An 18551-nucleotide genomic window follows, 5' to 3' on the forward strand; every position below is an offset into this window, starting at 1 on the left:
CCTAGCCATACTTCTAAAAATTCCTAACACCAAAGACAGATTAGTACTGTGAAATAAGTCCTTTAAAAAGGGAATCTGGGGAACATGTACTTTTGTTCAGCACAGAGATCTGTGGCATACAGACGAGATTCTTTTTTAGTTCTCTAAGGAGTCCTAGAGATTTCAGATGCAGTACTAATTTCTTGCTGGAATGGATTCTTCACAACTAGGGATAATCCTTCATTTGCTGTTTACTCACTTGGATTTCTGTATTCCATATAAGCCATCTGCTTATTTATTATTGCAAGAAAGCACTCCTGCATTAGCTGATTTTACTACACTTACATGGTTGAAATGGCGTTTTAAATCTATGAGCTTCTTTTCATTAGCTTGAAATAACTTCTTAAAACATTAGCCTCTAGGCTAATACTGCTCATGCTTTTTCTCAGACCAACAGTCACATTTTTACCATTTCTCACCTGCAAATCATGCATTCCATAGTTTCTGAGAATCAGGCTTTCACACATACAGCTGTTTTTATTAAATATTTACCAATTACAATAGTTCCTTATTTCAAATCTGTTATTTTTTCAGCTCCTATTTATAAACAACATATAATAACTCCTGAAATAACACTTTCAAAAATTCTTTGGTTTGAAATTCCTCCCAAAGCCTATCTTCTATCTGGTTCTGATGATGTCATAAGGTATTTAGAGCATCTTTGGACCTTTGACTCAGTATCTGAAATTATTAAATAAAACTAATAATAACCTCAACATATTTTAATATGAATTTTGTGTAAATTAACATACATACTCCATGCATGTCTATATATTACCTACATTGCAGAATTTTAATTCATATAATCATAAATATACTGTATTATAGTATTTCAAAATGTATGCTACTTACATTAAGCAGATGTTAATATAATTTTAAACCTATAAAAGCTACACAACTAGCTAAGATTTCAAAAGAATATTGTATTCCCTAGGAAAATACAGAATACAATGTTAAATGACCTCATGGTCAATATGACACTTAACAATAATGCAGTTTAAAGAAACAGATTATTGAGCCTGAAAGACAGCAGATTAAGATGGGAGAGACTGAAAAATTAGCTTTATGCATACCGTGAGCCATATCACCTGCCAACTTGTGTCATGTACTCTTCAGCCATCACTGAATCTCCTGTGAAAAATGCAAGATTCAAAATAAATCTAAATCAGAATAAGCCACAATTTTTACTGTAAAAATTTCTTAGTCTTCCCTAATCATTATTTTTGGGTTATCTGGTATTACTGAACTGACAGTATTATTATTGAGTAAGAAATTTCTAAAAGTATTTCCAACATTTTCTTAGCAGACAATGAATCAGAATTTTCAATTGCTACAGGACCATATAAAAAATCCATTTAAAATGTATTTCAGTCCAATGCCTAACATAGCAATTTCTCAACTCTCAGCTTCCTAGTACCAGCACTTTTCTTCACAGTACAGAAACAATTCAAATACACTGAGTTATACCAGCATTCTATTTGTCCTAATGTGTTTCAGATACAGCTTCATCTTTTTCAGTAAAGAAAAAGCCATTAAAGCATTTTCTTCCTTTTTATACAATACTATAGGTTTTACATTAATAACATCAACTCCAATAGCTACCTTTCATTTTACATAATATTGTGGAATTTATTTTAATAACATTAAATACAATATCTAATTGATTGGTTTCCAACAGTAATTTAGAGATAGGTTTTTCAAAGGCATGTAAACCTATTAAGGACACATCTGATTGATTTTCAGAAAGAGTTGAGGACTTGATTCTGCATTCACTGCAGTCAGTGGTGAAATTTCCATCAATTTAAATAAGAACAGGTTCATACCTGCAGAGACTTGCTGATATTTATCCCTTTCACATTATTCCCTCCAATGGAAGAAATGTCTTCCCAATTTTTTTTGCACAAGTAATCTACACACTTGACATGAAGTGAAAACGCTAGGAGCATATATTCATGTCAAAACAGAAGAGGGAAAAATACTGGCTTTGTACATATCCTCAGTTTAGCTAACCTCATATCGTTAAAAAAAAAAAAAAAAGAAAGATAATAAAAATTTTCATTGAAGATAAGTAAACACAATGCAACTGCCATTGAGTTTTATATTGCCTCTCTTCACTGAAGTAAAATGTCCAAAACATTGAATAAATGGTTTGGTTTCTAGGTATTCAGACATAAATACGTTTACTCAAACAAGTTTGAGTAATTATACATAAAACTATTGCTTTACCACTGCAAAAGTAAGCAACATGATATAAAATATTCAGTTCTATCAAATTATCAAATACATTATAAATAAATAAAACACTGATTTTTTAAAGTGAAGAAATGCAATAGATTATTTGAAATATATTACTATCTAGGAATAACAGGCTATTACGAGAACTTTTGCATTGCTTTATGGAAAGATCAAAAACTGGCAGTACTGTTAGAATTCCAAATTTATCTAGATTAAACAATAAGATAATTGGGTGTAAAAAAAATCACAGCCTTATGCTCAACACAAGGATAAAGGATAAATTTCATCTAAAGGCAATCAGAGCTTATACCATATCACCTGATCCAAAGTAGTGACCTTGATTCAAATGCAAAATGCCCATTCCTACTGAAGATGGAATTTACCAGGACAAAATGTTCAATGGAAAGATTACATTTCCAGTGGGGCAGAAAGGTATTTGTTGGTGTCTCATTACAGCTTTGATAAGAACATCTTGGATTTCAATTAGCTTTGAGATAGATGGGCAATAATCCAGTGTTGAGACTACAGACAGATCTTTGTTTCTTGAACCATTATGAGCAGATATTGTTTCATTTGTGATGATATTGTAAGATTTCCAAAAGAAAATTAACAGAAGGAAATAACATTCCAGTCATTTTAAATGTCAGTGATATCACTTAGTGATGTCTGTCTGATTAGGAGGCAAAGGTGACACTATTTACATTTTTTCCAACATAAATGAAAAGTGCTGAATTCCTTGAACCGTAAGTGTCCCATTAGTTCTACCCTCACTGTCCCACCTCCTATTATTAACATACCACACCCACTTGATAGTGTTGATCCTTTCCTCTGAAAAGTAATTTGCTTTCCCAGAAAGAAACATGATTTTTGTTTTAGTACATTTCAGTAGTTCAAACAACAACCCATAGAAATTTCCACCCTGCAGAGGTTATCCTGTAACTTCACAAATTTAAAATGCCGTAATTGAAAATGTTTACTTATAAAATATTATTTGATATTTAAGAAAACTGATACGTTCTCCTCAGTTGATTATGGAACTAGGACCTGGAAAGGCAATTTTTAACTGTTACTTACACCTGTGACTGATTTTGAGTTAAGTCCTGTAAAACTGTGGGTAATAAAACTCTTGTGACATGCCCGTGTCATGAGGGTAACTCTGTCAGCTTATGAAATGTGGCAGGAGTAAAAGGTTAGAAATCATGCAGGTATGATTCAGTTGTTGATTTCTTTGTCAGTAAAGAAGTTATGATCTATGCCATGGATGATTTTAATAACACTCAAAATTATATATGATGCCTGATATTCAAAAAGTTTCCTTTCAAATATCCATTAACATAGCTTTCCCTGTAAGAAATATTGTCATTGAAATAAAAATGACTGACACATTAGCAACTGATACTAAGAGAAAATAAAGATATGTCTGTAGCCTAGGAATCAGTGGCAAAAACTGCTGGTGGCAAAACACTACACTTCCTCCTTTGATACCATGGTGCAAGCAAGCATAACTTAAATCACTTACTCCTACAACACCAGAGCAAGGACAAGAGCTGGAAAAATGGTTCCTTTTATGATTAATTGTTCCAATTACTTTCCTCTCACAGAAAGAAATTCTACAAAATGGTTGATTTATCATTAAGCATTAAAATGACAAACATAAAAATAGAAAATCTAATGGATCTGTATTTTTTACTTCATCTTGACCTCTGAATGGCTATTGTAAACATATCACTAGAGCTGTTCGGTAACTGCTGTCTGTGGACATTTACAGTGAATTAAGTGAGCATCTATAATGGATTTTTTCTTCACTCCTGGACTGCAGCCACCTTTAAGGTAAGAGATGGCAGAAAAGACACAATACTTTCTAATTATAGTGAAATGAAAAATAGTTTTCCTGACTGATGAGAGTATTGCTTAAACATCACACACTTCCACTGACTTTAAGGACAGTTGTAAGTACATTTTTCTCCTACATATGTATGTGTTGGAGCTTGCTAGCATACACAATTCCAAGAAAAATAATATTGTTCATTTTTGGTCATACTATTATAAGATTATATTTTATAGATTAGACCCTGCTTCATACACATAATGCAGAACAAAAACTGCCAACTCATAGATTTTTTCAAGAATATCTGAACATATTCTATGTCCTGTAAAATAAATGGAATTCCCCAGCTACAAGCATATATTTATTATTTCAGTATTATGACATCTAACTGAAATTTTATAAAAATATTTTCCTGCAAGCATAATGTAGTTTAATATTCAAATTTTTCAAATTGTTTATTTTCTTGCAGATTTTTATGCTAAACTACTAAAGCTGCATGAGATTCCAAATTGCTGTTCCACAAGATGCTGCATGAGAAGAATTACATCAGGGTTTATTTTTTTCCTTCTTGTACTCACAGCACCATAGTAACAGGGACCTGGAAAGGACATCCAGAAATCTAGTCTAACCTGCTTCAGCAGAATTTGTGTACTTTAACATCTAAAAGCTGCCTGATCTGTTAAACATATAGAGATAGAATATAGCAAATTTAACAAAACAAAACAAAACAACAAACTGCTTTCTGTGAGACAAATAGGCTCATATCTTATAAAACTTTTTCTGGCAGAAATGACTGATTTGACCCTACAGAAACCTGAACAGAGAGCCATCAAGAACTGGATGATGACACCTACAGTTAAAATTATTTATTGAATACAAATCTGCCAGCAGCAGAATATCCACTTATGCACACACATAGCAGAAAAATATATCTTATTTGCAGGGAATGGTGTATTTCCCTCAGCCTTTAAAAAACTGAAAGCTGAAGCTGTTTAAATTTCTAACATTATAAAATGTGTCTTATGGTTTTCTTGAGTCTTAAAATCCCACACTATGGGAAACATGTATGCTTACTTCAGTCTATCCAAGTTCACAGAGATTAATTCCATTTACAAGCCTTGCAGAAGGTGTTTTGAAGCTTTTTCTCTTCTTCTGTTTTAATACAAATGCACTAACGTAATAAAGAGAACTAAATTATATACCATTCAAACCTAAACAGATTATTTTTGTTCAACTGCTTTCTAAAATCAGGCTATTTTGCAAGAACATGTAATCTGCAACACCTGTCAAATAGATTGAATAACAGGCTATTGATGCAGTCAAGTTTTGTTCATGCAAATAAGATAAAAATAAATAATAAAAAAAAAAGCAGATCAAGACAATATGATGCTTTTGTCTAGAAAACCAATATAAAAATAAAACAAAGGAAATCATGTTTTTTTAGCCCTAAACCAGCAAGCAGATGGCTTTAGCTATCTAAATCATATCTACTAACATTATGTGTGGGTTTTTTTCATAGGAATGCACACAAATTTTGCAGGTACTCAGTGACTGCTTTTAACATTTTTGAAATGCAACAGAAATCTGAATTTAATTTAAATACAATTTAGTGGCAACAGTCTTCATTGACAGCTGACTTATTTTCAAAATATAAGTTTTCTTTATTGAAACCATTGCAAGATCCACAGGAAACCTCCTTACAAACGTTCCAAATTATACAAGGCTTTAAAAGCACTGTTAGCACATTACCTCTGTGAACAAGGGAGACTAATTTGTATTATACTCTGGTAAATATTCAGCCAGAGAAGGGCTACTTCCAGTTTGGACCAAGTCTATAATTTGTCTGGGACATGGAACACATCCCTGTTAACTTGTCCCTTCACACTACATTTGCTCTGCTGCCTGAGATACATTCCAGCAGGGTGCTCTCTACAAACCAGATGGCTGCAGTAATTGTTACAGGATATTTACTACCATCTCCTTTCTGCTCAGGTAAATGGCCTGGAACCTTGGGTACTGTTATTAATAAGTATATTTCCAAATATCTACTGCATTGCAACTTTCATTACAAGAACAGATTTAAGTTTAAAAGTAGGAGATATTCTAAGAAAAATTTCATATTAAAAATTATGTATATGCCTGTGTTCTACAGGTTAAATCCATGTAATTTTTCAGACCTGCTTTCAAAACATGAACAAGCTTCTTACAAAAGACCCAAAAAAGGAACAAACTCTATCTTTGCTTACATTGATGTAAAATGTAAAATGACATTTTACATGGCACCATTTTACATGGCATGCTTTATTGAGCAAAAACAACTGATACTGTGAGTCAGTGAATGAAGTAATTCTCAAAAGAATGTGAAAACTCAAAAAATTAAGTGTTACAAATGTTAACAGTTACAGAAGAAAAAATATTACTTTAGGGGGTAAGAACAGGGGACCAAAACCTAAGTATTGCTGCGGTCTTGCCAATAGGTCTTTAACTATTTCACTTGTAAATAAGTATGAAGTATTTTACACAGCTGAGTGTTTAAAATTCCTACAATGAGACAACCATGTCATTGGATGAAAAGTGCATTAATATTTTGTAAAATTTAGTATTTTGATGTGCCTTTGTTAATATTAATTCTAGTCTAAAATACATTGTAGAATTATGTAAGCTCTTCCTTTTACTTCCACACAGAAAAATAATTTAACCTTGAATGAAAAGTTAAAAAAATTCCCTGAAATTAAATGAACATTTTTTCTCCTTATTTATCCCATTATCATTTTTGTTTATCATGCTAACATAATACAGACAAAAGGAATGCTGTTATCTTAACAAACATTCTCCCTTTTACAAATACACAAAACCTCCATAAAGGTTAAAGATTAATGACAAACCAAGGGTAGAATATAGCCTGACATACAACATACCTGAAAATAGAAAATAGTTCCTTTTGCCTGATCTCTTGGCAGTTTTCATACCCTCTCTTAAAACCATTAGAACTAGTGCAGGTTTGGTGCATTACAGGATCCCTTAAGAAGCTTCCATTATCTCCTCTCTTCTTAACCACATAATTGAAAAAATTGAGAGTACCATACACAGACCACACTGAGGAAGGAGACCTTGCCTTGGAATTTTTCAACTGGTAAACCAATTTTCTATAATGCTTAGTAGTGAATCACTCTTAAGTGCTGGACCATTCACTAGTGTATGTTTTGTTCCAAAGGTTACCCAATTGCAAAAGTGTTGTCATCTCAGAGAGGACCCATCATTCGCCATCACCTTATTTTGACACGACAGAAAAAATGTGTCCATCTAGCAGGAACACGAAAGGGGAGAGAAGGACAGAGAGAAACCTGTGTAAGCAACACAGCAAAGCTGCCAAGGGAAAAGAACAGACCATACAATGATAACAGAAAAGTTATATCATTATATTATGGAATGAGATCTTCCTGATTATTTCAATTCCAGTAAGTCTGCAAGATGGACTTTTAATTTGCCTGAGATATGAGGAAAAATAAAAATTAAAATGGAGCCTTGATGAAAAATGGTAAGCCAGCTGCCTTTTCCCAGTCCTGTACTACTGGAGAGGAGGACAGTGCAGCAGAGGCAGTAACTTGAAGAGAGAACCACCCTCTCCAGCACGGATCATGTGCTCATGCTCCAGACCAACTCAGTTCTCCAGTGACAATATGAGGGGACAAAGCAAGGTGAAGGCACGCTTGCCTTTGTTACCAACCCTTCTTCTGATTCAAGCTGCACAACAGTCTTACATTCTTCAAAAAACAAAAGGCTCTTCTGAAGCTTATGCTTATTCTGAATCCCTGCCCATCTGCATTCCTTTACAAATGACCTCTCAGTAATACACTAATTTTGCTTATGTGGGAACACAATCACTTTTAAAGCTGGTGTTCACAGTTTAACCAAGCCATGTTTATCCTAGACCCAGTGCATAGGATGGATGCATAAAATCCCCTACAAGCTGTTGTCCCACTCCTAGATACAGAAAGGGTACACCTCACTGTGTCACTTCTCCACATTCTTACAAACCATTAAAAAAATGGGGTTCACTATACTGAAGGAAACTGTCACCTGAGGCTAGAAAAAACACTCACTTGTACAACCAGCATGATTCTTCAAACCTGTCCTCCCATCATATACCACATGAGCTTTCCAGATGATGAAAAAACAAATCAGATTATTTAAATTAAAAATGCCATGACCTGTGAGATCAATGACTGCAACAAAAATCACAGATGTATTTGTATAGAGATAGCATTATCAGTTTTTGTGTCACTGCTACACTAACCCAGATGGAGCTATTTGAAAACTACAGTTATCATTTACAAAGAAAAAGGAGAACGTCAGTGTTGCAAAAATTAGCTATTGTGGTTACTGTGCTCTAAAATGAAAGACTAATGCAAAAAAATAGTGACATGATCTGATAACATATGTAGGTTTATGACCAAAAAGCATACCTCCGTGCTAAAGATCTATTACCAAAAATCAATTGGCTAATTTAATTAAAAATGTGAAAATCTGTCCCCCACATCCATATTTTTAAATGTAAACTTGAAAATGATTACTGGAAAGCTTCAAATACAAAATATTTTATGGCCAAACAAGAAACATATGTAAGCTACAGAAATAAAATACATATTCCTGTTCTCAGGTGCATGCATTGTTGTGATATTAGAAAATTCTGGCAAATAAATTCAAAGGTGACACCTATTCAGGGAAGTTCATTACTACCATCCTCATATGTCCATCTCTGAAGAAAAATGCATCCCCTTCTCTTGTACATCATACAATTTTCTTTGACAGTTTCATTTACAGTTTTTCTGAATGGTAACACCCAAAGTCTTATGAAATGCATGGGGGTTATTCAATGATCAGAAGCCATCTAGACAACAAACAGTTTTTCTAATTTTTCTTAAGGTATAGTATGAACCCTGACTCACACAGAAGACTACAGAGTAGTAAATAACACTGATTCTTGCAACAATTGAAGTTCTCCTGCGAGCCATCCCAGCAGAGTACCAACTAATCTGCTCAGTTTATGATTCATAACAGGACTGCAGCCCGACAGAGCTTGTCTGCAAATGCCATTTTTTCCCAGTGCTCATCAGCAGGACGGATTTCAGAAGATATACTCACCAGATATAATCCAGTGATTTTAAAGAAATTATTCCAATTTGTAATAGCAGACACTTTAACCCTCTCTGGAGCTGTGAGTTACTGCCTCTCAGGACTTCACTTCATGGCGTCTTGTGAATACATGTTGCACTTGAACTGTATGAGTTGCCCATGGTAATTCTGCTTTAGTGAAGTTTTGGAAGATCAGCACTATGAGGAAGTAAGCACTTTACTGACACAGTAGGCAGTAGCACTAGCTCAGCAGTTAGGAAAGCTACAAAAACTTGGTATGCTTCCACAGGATGCAAGTGGCCGTACTCATTTAAGGACGACCGGGGAACAGTGAAGTCTCTTATTACCAGTGGCATCAGAACGCACTGCGTACCTTCATTCCCACACGAGGCTCACTGATGCCCTTTGGTTTGGCACGACCCGGCCTCTCACAGCAGGCCCAGGGCAGCTCTAGGGTCACACACAGGCCCGACCCGATCCGACCCGGCACCGGGGCTCTGCTTGCTGACGCAAAGCGCATTTAGTGCGGGCAGTTTTGTCCCTGGCCTGAGGCTCACAGCAGATGAGGCTCTGATACATTTTTATCCTCGGGCTACTGACACGCGATGGCTACCAGCCCGCCTGGCCTACAATTAAAATCACGCAGTTCGGTTCGCGTCCGCACCGGGCTGACTCGTTTCGGGGCTGGCTCGGCGGTGGCCGGCGCCAGCCACACCCCCCCGGAAGGCAAACCCGAGGAGGAAGCGCAGTCCCGCAGAAGCGGCCCGGGCTCGCTTCTCCTCAGGCCCTTCCCCGCTGCCTTCCCTGCGCGGCGGCGCCAAACCCGCGGGTCACGGGCGCTGCCCTCGCGCTCCCGCCGCCACGCGAGCCGCCGGGACCACACAACCGCAGCGGAGCCCGCGTGCCCGCCCCCTGGCGCGCGGTGGCGCTCGCTCCCCGGCTCCCGCCGCGTCCCCCGAAAGACTACAGCTCCCATCGTCCCACGCGCGGCCGCGCCCCACTCACGCCAGGGCGAGTCCCGCCCAGCAGGGCGCGCTGCATCTTGGGCTTCGATGTTCTCAAAGGCCCCTCAGCAGCGTTCCACGGGAGAGATTCTGTGCCAGGCCCCTGGAAGCGCCCTGTTTCCGCGCCGCTGCACGGGCGTTCCCTGGGTCAATTCCCTGAAAGTCGCGCCTCCTGACCGTGCGAGTGAGAGGGGCGTTTGCGTCTGCGCATCTCAGTACAGCACAGCTCAGGCCTCCGCATCCTTCCGCAGCGCTGTGAGTTCCTGCGCATCCCGATTTGAGCCTCCGCGGCCGCCGTATCCCGCTGCTCGTCAGCTGCGGCGCCTTTGTGAAGCGGCGGAAGCGGAGCGGGGCGCGGGGACCGAGGGGCGGCCGGAGCCGGAGGTGTCGCTGCCAGGTGCGCGGGGGTCCCGAGGCGGCCGCCCTACCCATGGGGCCGATGCCTCTCCCGGTTTGGCGCCGCTGGTTCCTGATGGGGACCCCCCTTCTTTCGGCCTCGCCCCGTCGGGTGGCAGCAGGGTGGGGCTGGGGGCGGCCCGTGCCGGTCCTCGGCCCGCAACGAGTGGAGAGGGTAGGGGTGGGCTGAGGGAGGGAGAGGCAGTGAGAGGCAGAGCTGTCTGCCGGCCCCTGGGCCTCAGGGTGTGGTAAGTCTCGTCAGGGCGGAGTGTGCCGCCAGGCTCCCTCGCCAGTACGGGCCGTGTGGGATTCGGGTGGGAGCCTGGTTGGGAACGCTGGCATCTTATGGAGGGGCGGTGTGGGAGCTCCTCTCCTCAGGGATGGTTCTGTTTGTGCGGTTTTGCTTTCCTGCCATGGCATTAGAAAGATGGGTGGGAGCGGGAATCTGTGGTGTGGTGACAGCGCGTCTTCACAGGGCTGTTTTAAAGCAACACGGGGATTCTATTTGGAAATGTTCACAAAAGATTTAAAAATTGATTTATTAGCCCTTAAATATTTGTAGGCGATACAGAGGAATACATACTGCTAAATATATTGAGGCATATATGTGAGGGTTGTATAATCTTGCATCCTTTTACATGCTTGAATGTGCAATGCAAACACTTGCAGGTATTCCTACTTTTCAGGTAATGAGCAGATGTATTACTGATGGTGAATCTGGTATCTTTGTTATCAGCTTTAGTGTAAAAGCATTTACAAATCCCTCCTCTGATGTAAAAACACTTTTGCACTTTCTTTACTGACTTAGATTTACTTAAAAAACAATAAAATCAAGCTTTTATTCACTTAGTCTATTCACACAACTATTCATACCTCTGCTCTAAATCTTTGTTCTGGATTTGATTTTTTTTTTCACCTCTTGTTTATTGTTGACCCTATTGTCTGTATTTAATTGAATTAGTTATATAGCAAAACTTTTGCAAAATTTTTGTCTCTGGAAGATTCACCAATTTCTTAGCAATGTACCGAAAGTTTTGGGGGAAAAACGATAATGCATGTGTCTTACCTGGTTTTTAAGCATCACACTTGTTTTTATTTTGCCTTGCAATTTATAGTAATACTACTAAATCTTCTAGTAAATCTGTATTTGGAATACCAAAACGTTATGTAGAAGGATATATAGCATACATATGGCTAAGTTATGCATGCCAATATTCTTGCTGTTCTCAGCAAAATTGGCTCTTCAGCTGTGAGAATCCTATACCAAATTTAGGTGGCTGCAACTTTGGTGCTTGATGTTTCCTTCAAACAGCATTGGAACTACCTTAGGAATGGATGCTGTCACCATGTAATAGTTCTGTCTGTTTGGTTTAAATCAATACTTCTTATTAAGAATGTTAAGTGAAAGAAATGTGGAAATAGGAATGTGGTTTTGGGGTTTTTTTTTAATTCTTAATTTAAGGTTCTTCACAGTTCTGGTTTTAGTAAGCTAGTGTTGGGCTTTTTAAATGGTAGCTTACTTAAAGGAAAGCTGGCAGCTTAAAACAAAAACCAAGTGAATTTCTGTTGGTCAGTGTTTCAGCCATGTCTGACAAAAGTGAACTGAAGGCGGAGTTGGAGCGCAAGAAGCAAAGATTGGCTCAAATCAGAGAGGAGAAGAAAAGAAAGGAGGAAGAAAGAAAGAAAAAAGAAGTAAGAAATCATTTTATCTTTGAAATGGGACTTTTTGCATATGTAGCTTGCCCAAAATTTAAGGGTAGGTTCACTTAGTCATTTACCACGTGTTATTCAGGGAGTGTCTGTTTAATGATTGGTTCCTGATGCAAATGGAGCACTTTCATTTTCTGATAAGAGCAAAACCCTCCTGTTTTCTTTACAGTTACCCATATAGTAAGTTAGAATTTCCTTTTTTCTTTAAATACTACTCTTGCTCAAGTTTGGCTTTCTAAAACTACCTGTTTACATTGTTAACAAAATTACTGAAGTGCTGCACAAAAGCTTGATGATGATGTTATTTAGAGAGGAGGTTTTTGAAGTGCAGTTCTGAGGATGTCCATACCTGCCACTATTATTATTATGCAGCCAGTGTGCTACTTTCTTCAGCTCTTGGACACATCTTTGCCCTGAATTTTAAAATCAGAGCAGCATTCAGGATGTATGTGCTATTTCTGTGTTAGACTTCATTTGTTCAGAGTCTTCTGGATTTCTCTTTGCTGAAGTATGTATTCCTGTGTTTCTCCTGAGTGCAGGTTACATCTCATAAGTGTAACTTTTGCTGGAATGTTTTGGAATACTTTTTCAAGACTTCTCTGTGTATTGGTTGTGATCTTGTAGTTCTAAATTAACGTGACTGAAAACTGGGCAGGTGCCAGCTACATGATTTGAGACTGGAGGAAATATCTCAAATTATGTTCTGCTGATTTTGTAACAATGTAAAACCTTTACCTGAGATTCCACATGTGATGCAGTAGCTTTTCAGTTGAGAACTTGCTTTAAAATTTGGGAACTGATTATTTAAAAGGAATTGTGCAGTGGATTAGAAGGATGATGTTCAGCCTTCTGAGAAGCTATTAGTCTTCAATCAGGGCAGAGGGATAGCTTAGTCTAGACTGTGCTGCTTCTATTAAGGACTTGAATTTTTTATCATCAGTGTATATTTACAGAAGTACTCACTTGCCAGTGACTTGAGTTTTGAACACCTTAAGCTATAAATTATATCTCAGTAATTGAGCAGTTAAGTAAATGTGGAAAGATGTCCAGTGTTCAGCATCTTTCACAGTAGAGTTTGCATTAGTTTTAAATTATGGGGATGTAATGTTTGATCTTTTTTTGCATGCAGCCCAATGGATAATAACACAACTTAAAGAAAACTACTTAAATGCCCTGTAAACTTAAAGTTACTAGAAGTGTTTTTAAAACTTTCTATTTCTTTTTTTTGTGAAACCCGAAGTCTAAAAGAGTTTTCTCACTAAGCAGTTTGTTGATTTATTTTTTTTAATAGCTTTAAATGCACACACAATTGCTTGTATATCTTGCTGATATTTTCTTCATTGCTCCACACTTTACCATGTGCTCTGTCTAGCAGAGTCCTAGTACTTTCTTATAAGAAAAGTGTCATACTGTCATTCAACACCCTACAGTGTTCTCTTTGATACAGTTGCTATCACTTCAAAATCAAAACGATGATTATGTCCTTAAAATACATTTATACAGATATGTAATACTCTTTTTCTTGATCTTAAGTGTCAGTCATTCTCACAAAGGAGAATACACTTTTTGTATGTTTTATGTATCTTTTAAAGAGAGTATTGAAGTTACAAAATTTTGTGACTTCTGTTATTTACTTTATCTACAGAAAGGACCATCAGAATTGGTGGAGTCAAATATCTGACCTATATGATGATAGATTTCAGTAGCATAAAAGAACCTACGAGATCTCAGAATATAAATGAAACTGTTATTTTAAATACATTATGTGCAATAACTTAATAATTTAACTATTTTTAGACTGATCAGAAGAAAGAAGTTCTTCCTGTGCAGGAAGAATCTGATCTTGAAAAGAAGAGAAGAGAAGCTGAAGCTCTACTTCAGAGCATGGGCTTGACACCGGAGTCTCCTGTTGGTAGGAATGTTAATACTAGTTTGAGATAAAATCTCAGGGTTTTTTGGGGGAGGAGAGGGGAGGTTGGAGGGCTGTTTTTAGTAGGTTGGGTTTGGTTTTTTTGCTACTGATAGTTTTGTTTGGTGTGTTTAGGATTGTGATATTTTTATAACTAGCATGGAGATTGTCCACTAATTTTTGTGATATATGTGTCTGGGTTTTGTACTGGATTGTCCTGCATGATCTTTGTTATAAGTGTCAAGTGATGTGCTTCAATGCACATTACTAGTACTGTTTTGTAAAAATATATTTTGGACTTGGTGGATTCTTTGGAGTCTTCGAGTTAAAATATATTAATATAATGTGTTTGGTTTTTTTATTTTCTGTGTTCCCTGCACATTATTCTTCTGTATTTTTCCTTTCTGTTATGCATAATGCTAATTTTAATTCTAATATTTTTGTGCAGAGTTGGCTTATTTACTTTATGCATCTTTTACACCCTAATTTTCCTTATCTCAAGAATCTGACTGACTTGGAGGGAGTAATAGCAAGGCTAAGTATAAAATTTAACCATCAAGGAGGATGACTCATCTCTGTGCCAGTGTTGGATGGGCTGGCAAGTTGGTTGTTTCTTTTTGCCTTTGCATAGTCACATATCTGTGGAAGATGAAAGCGAGAAGGGTGGAAATTCAACTTAATTTTTTGCCTCTAGCTCTGACATTAAAGTGATTTAAAACATTTTTCATTTTGGTTCAATGACAAGGGTCTATTTCAACTGGGTTTGCAAATACAAATAATAAATCTGTAATGGATGTAGTGTATCTGTGACTACATCTTCATGATTGCTTTTTTTATAGTCTTCAAAAGTGAATGTGGAATAAACACTGTTCTAGCTGCTCCTGTTCCAACAGCCTCAGCAGTCATTTTCATGAGCTTCAACTGTTCACACAGTTCAAAGACTGCATTTGGGCTCTGTTAGCTCTAGCTCACAGTGTTTCATGTGATCAGCTCTTACCTACTAGGGATTTTGTATAACAGACTAATAGTTAAAACACTTTGTGTGAGGCTTTGCTGAGAGCGGATGAGACTCTTGTAGAAATCCATGTGGTTGGTTGTTTTTTTTTGGTTGCTTGTTGGTTTTTTTTATTAAATGCAGGAGAGAGAATCTCAAAGGAAGTCACTGCGCAGTATTAGAACAGCTGTTTGTGGAAAACTCTAAGGTGTTGATGTTAAGACCAGGGCATGACGCTGTGAGTGTTGGTTCATTCCACACTTAACCACACCCTTCAACACACATAGATTTGCAGGGAATTAATTCTGGTCCCTTTCAGGTATCCAGATGTAGTTTGGATCCTAAATGAAGCTAAAATGTCCTACTTGCTACCCCATGTCTGAGGAACAGGCTCTGTCTACTGGCTGGATTCTGGCCAAGCATGGTAGTCCAGTGGTTGTGTGCCTGAAGTGTTGCTGACTTGCAGCTTGGTGTGCAGATAGCTTGAGCTGGTGTTGTCAGTGTAGGTGCATAGCCTAGGGCTGGATTCCTTCATAGAATATTGTCAAAAATTCCTAAGGCAATTACTGTCCTGTTAACTGCCAGAGGTAGATCTCCTGGGGAGATCTCTTAGGGTAGACAGAACCTTAGCAACGTAATTGTGCTTTTGATACATACCATACATGATATATAAGAAGCCTTATGTTGCTGAATCAAAACATAGTACAATACAAATGGGGTATTGTAGTTCCATTGTCTTCTGGGGTTGGTGGAATTTTACTTGGTCTTTTAATAAGACTGTTGGTCATGAAATAGTTTTCCCATTACGAATGGGACTTTCTTGAAAACAGTTTGCCCCACGAGAGGGCACTGCAGCATTAGAACTAAGCTACTGAATTCTTCTGTAAGCAGCACTAGCTTACTGCTCCATAGACTGCAGTAACACTGATAGACTTTTCTAAATGGTAACAAGATAGGTTTCCAATGCCACCTCTTCAGATAAGCAGAGGTGACATTAAAATGTCATAGTTTCTGATAACACACAAAAATAATGTAGAAATATAAAGGCCTGTGGGCATTTCCTTTAGTAGATGGCAATGAGTTGAATACTATATATACTCATAAGTGCATCCATATTTATGTAGCTATCTATGTATGAATTTATTAGTAATAACTCTAGATCTCTGAAATTCACTCCTATAGGAGGAATTAATTTTTAATATGTTGAAGTATTCACTGTCATTTTGTAAATTTTGAGGTAGAATTTTTGTCAACCAGAGTCATAGCTCTGTTTTACATTGGAAACATTCTTCAGAACACACAATATATTTGTGATTTCAGGAAATTCTCTACAAATTCTAAATTCAGAACTTTCCCTTGCCTGACCCCTGACAGAGTGGATACCAGATTGTATATATGACTTGTGTTCAGTTGGTTAAAGGTTCTTTTTAAGGGTTGGTAAGGAGTTAATGTGTTCTATGAATCTTTTAATATTGCCAAAAAATGAAGCATGTAAGGACTTTCAACACATACCCTGAATCTTAAGCATAAACCTATTTCATTTAAAAATTAGTTTCGCTGTTTCTAAAAGTAAAAGTTGAAAGAAATATCAAAGTAGCTTTGTGTTTGTATCAGATTGCATGATATCATTCACATTCCAAAAAACGTGTTGCTTTTAAAACAGTAACTGCAATCTTCCTTTACATGCTGAAAATGAACTGACTTCTAAGGAAAGGTTTCAGTAGACTAGAATGTTTGTCATTTGAAAAGAAAACATGAAAAACAAAAAACAAAGCCCAACCAACCAAAAATAAACCCCAAAAAACAAAAAAAGCCCCAACTAAACAAAAAAAAGCCAAAACCAAACAACAGTAAGCTGTATGACAGCCACTTGTTTTGTCCATGCTTCAGTGATAATATATTTTTTAAACAAGTTTACAAGTTGAATGCATTCAGTATCTAATTTTTAAGAAATTGATTTCAAAGCTATATTAACAACTATCCTCCTTTTATGGATAAGCAACATGATTTAGTGGAAATTACCCTTTGAAAATTGATGCCATCATTTGTCAGAAGTTCAGTTTAAAAAATTATTTTCAATTCATTTTCTCTTTAATGTCTTTCCCTCCATGTCTTTCTGTAAGCTCCAGATGCATAAAAGCCAAACAATTGCATGAAAGTCCAGCATGACTTGTTAACATTGTCTTTTCCCCTCTCTTTCTACTGTTCATTTTCATCCATGTATTTTTTGTTTGCCATCACTTTTTTTTTTATACATGTTAAATTAATTTGAAAACATCCTAAGCTGTGCAACCTCTGCGAGTAGTAACAGCGGATACCTGTCTGTTTCACTATTTAGTCCCACCTCCTACCTCCCCGTCTTCCAAGTCCGTGAGTACTCCAAGTGAGGCTGGAAGCCAGGACTCTGGTGATGGTGCTGTTGGGTCAAGGTATGTCATTTTCCTTGTCATACTCCTTTGCTTAATACTCGTATGCTGAACAATTATTAATCTTTCAAAGAAAACAGTTTAATCAGTTATAATATAATAATACAGGGTTACAGTGTTACTGAATCTTTGTGCAGGGACTGTTTTATAGAAGTGCCTTACTTGAAAATTTGAACTGCAACTACACTTCCTAATTTGAGATTGCCAACAAGGGCCTGCTTAAACTTGCAAGTTTAAAGTGAAATAAGTTTTAAAATAAGTTTTATAGTAATATTCTTGTAAGCATGAATGCCTTGAGCAAGAGAACTGGAATAATCCAACTTTCATTTTTTTCTAAACCAGAGTATGTATGGATAATAGGATGTTATCTTTTCCCCTCTAATCTGATAAGAGATACTATCTATAAACTTGGCCTTGCTTCTAATTTTAATTTTTTTTTCCTTGCTTAAAGCACTATTTCTCATTATTTCACTATGCAGCCATCCCTATATCACAACTATACCACTTACAATCTCTCATTTGGCCAAAATGTAGTACTATGTTAGTACAGCCACAGTTTCCTTTCAGTTCCAATATCTGCTGTATGTATTTCACCATTTTTTTTTCCTGCATGACAGTTTGTGGAATACTGCTCTAAAGAGAGTCAGATAAATAATTTGTGTTAAACCAGGAATTCAGAGTGGAAATACAGAATCATAGCATGGTTTGGAAGGGACCTTTAAAATCATCTAGTTCCAACCCCCCTGCCATGGGCAGGGACACTTTTCAATAGCTGAGGTTGCTCAAGGTCCCATCCAACCTGGCCTTGAACACTTCCAGGGAGGAGGCATCCACAGCATCCCTGAGCAAGCTGTTCCAGTGCCTTACCACCCTC

The 18551-nt window shown here is 37.4% G+C and overlaps 1 protein-coding gene across 4 annotated transcripts in view; it reads left to right on the plus strand.

Annotated features, from left to right (window-relative positions):
• Nucleotides 1–10403: 10403 nt before the first annotated feature.
• Nucleotides 10404–18551, plus strand: part of DYNC1I2 (dynein cytoplasmic 1 intermediate chain 2) — a 31244-nt gene continuing 23096 nt past the window's right edge. The window contains exons 1-4 of one of the 4 annotated variants that reach the window (XM_008505114.2): nt 10404–10497; nt 12213–12330; nt 14146–14260; nt 17590–17680. In XM_008505114.2, the coding sequence (XP_008503336.1) occupies nt 12223–12330; nt 14146–14260; nt 17590–17680 (314 nt within the window). In that variant the 5' untranslated portion in view covers nt 10404–10497; nt 12213–12222. Of the gene's footprint in view, nt 10498–10525; nt 10640–10865; nt 10887–12212; nt 12331–14145; nt 14261–17589; nt 17681–18551 lie in introns of those variants that run through there. The other 3 variants (XM_030454237.1, XM_030454239.1, XM_030454238.1) reach the window with 3 other exon arrangements.

Source organism: Calypte anna, chromosome 7 (assembly GCF_003957555.1).
Source record: "Calypte anna isolate BGI_N300 chromosome 7, bCalAnn1_v1.p, whole genome shotgun sequence".
Classification (NCBI taxonomy): Eukaryota; Metazoa; Chordata; class Aves; order Apodiformes; family Trochilidae; genus Calypte; species Calypte anna.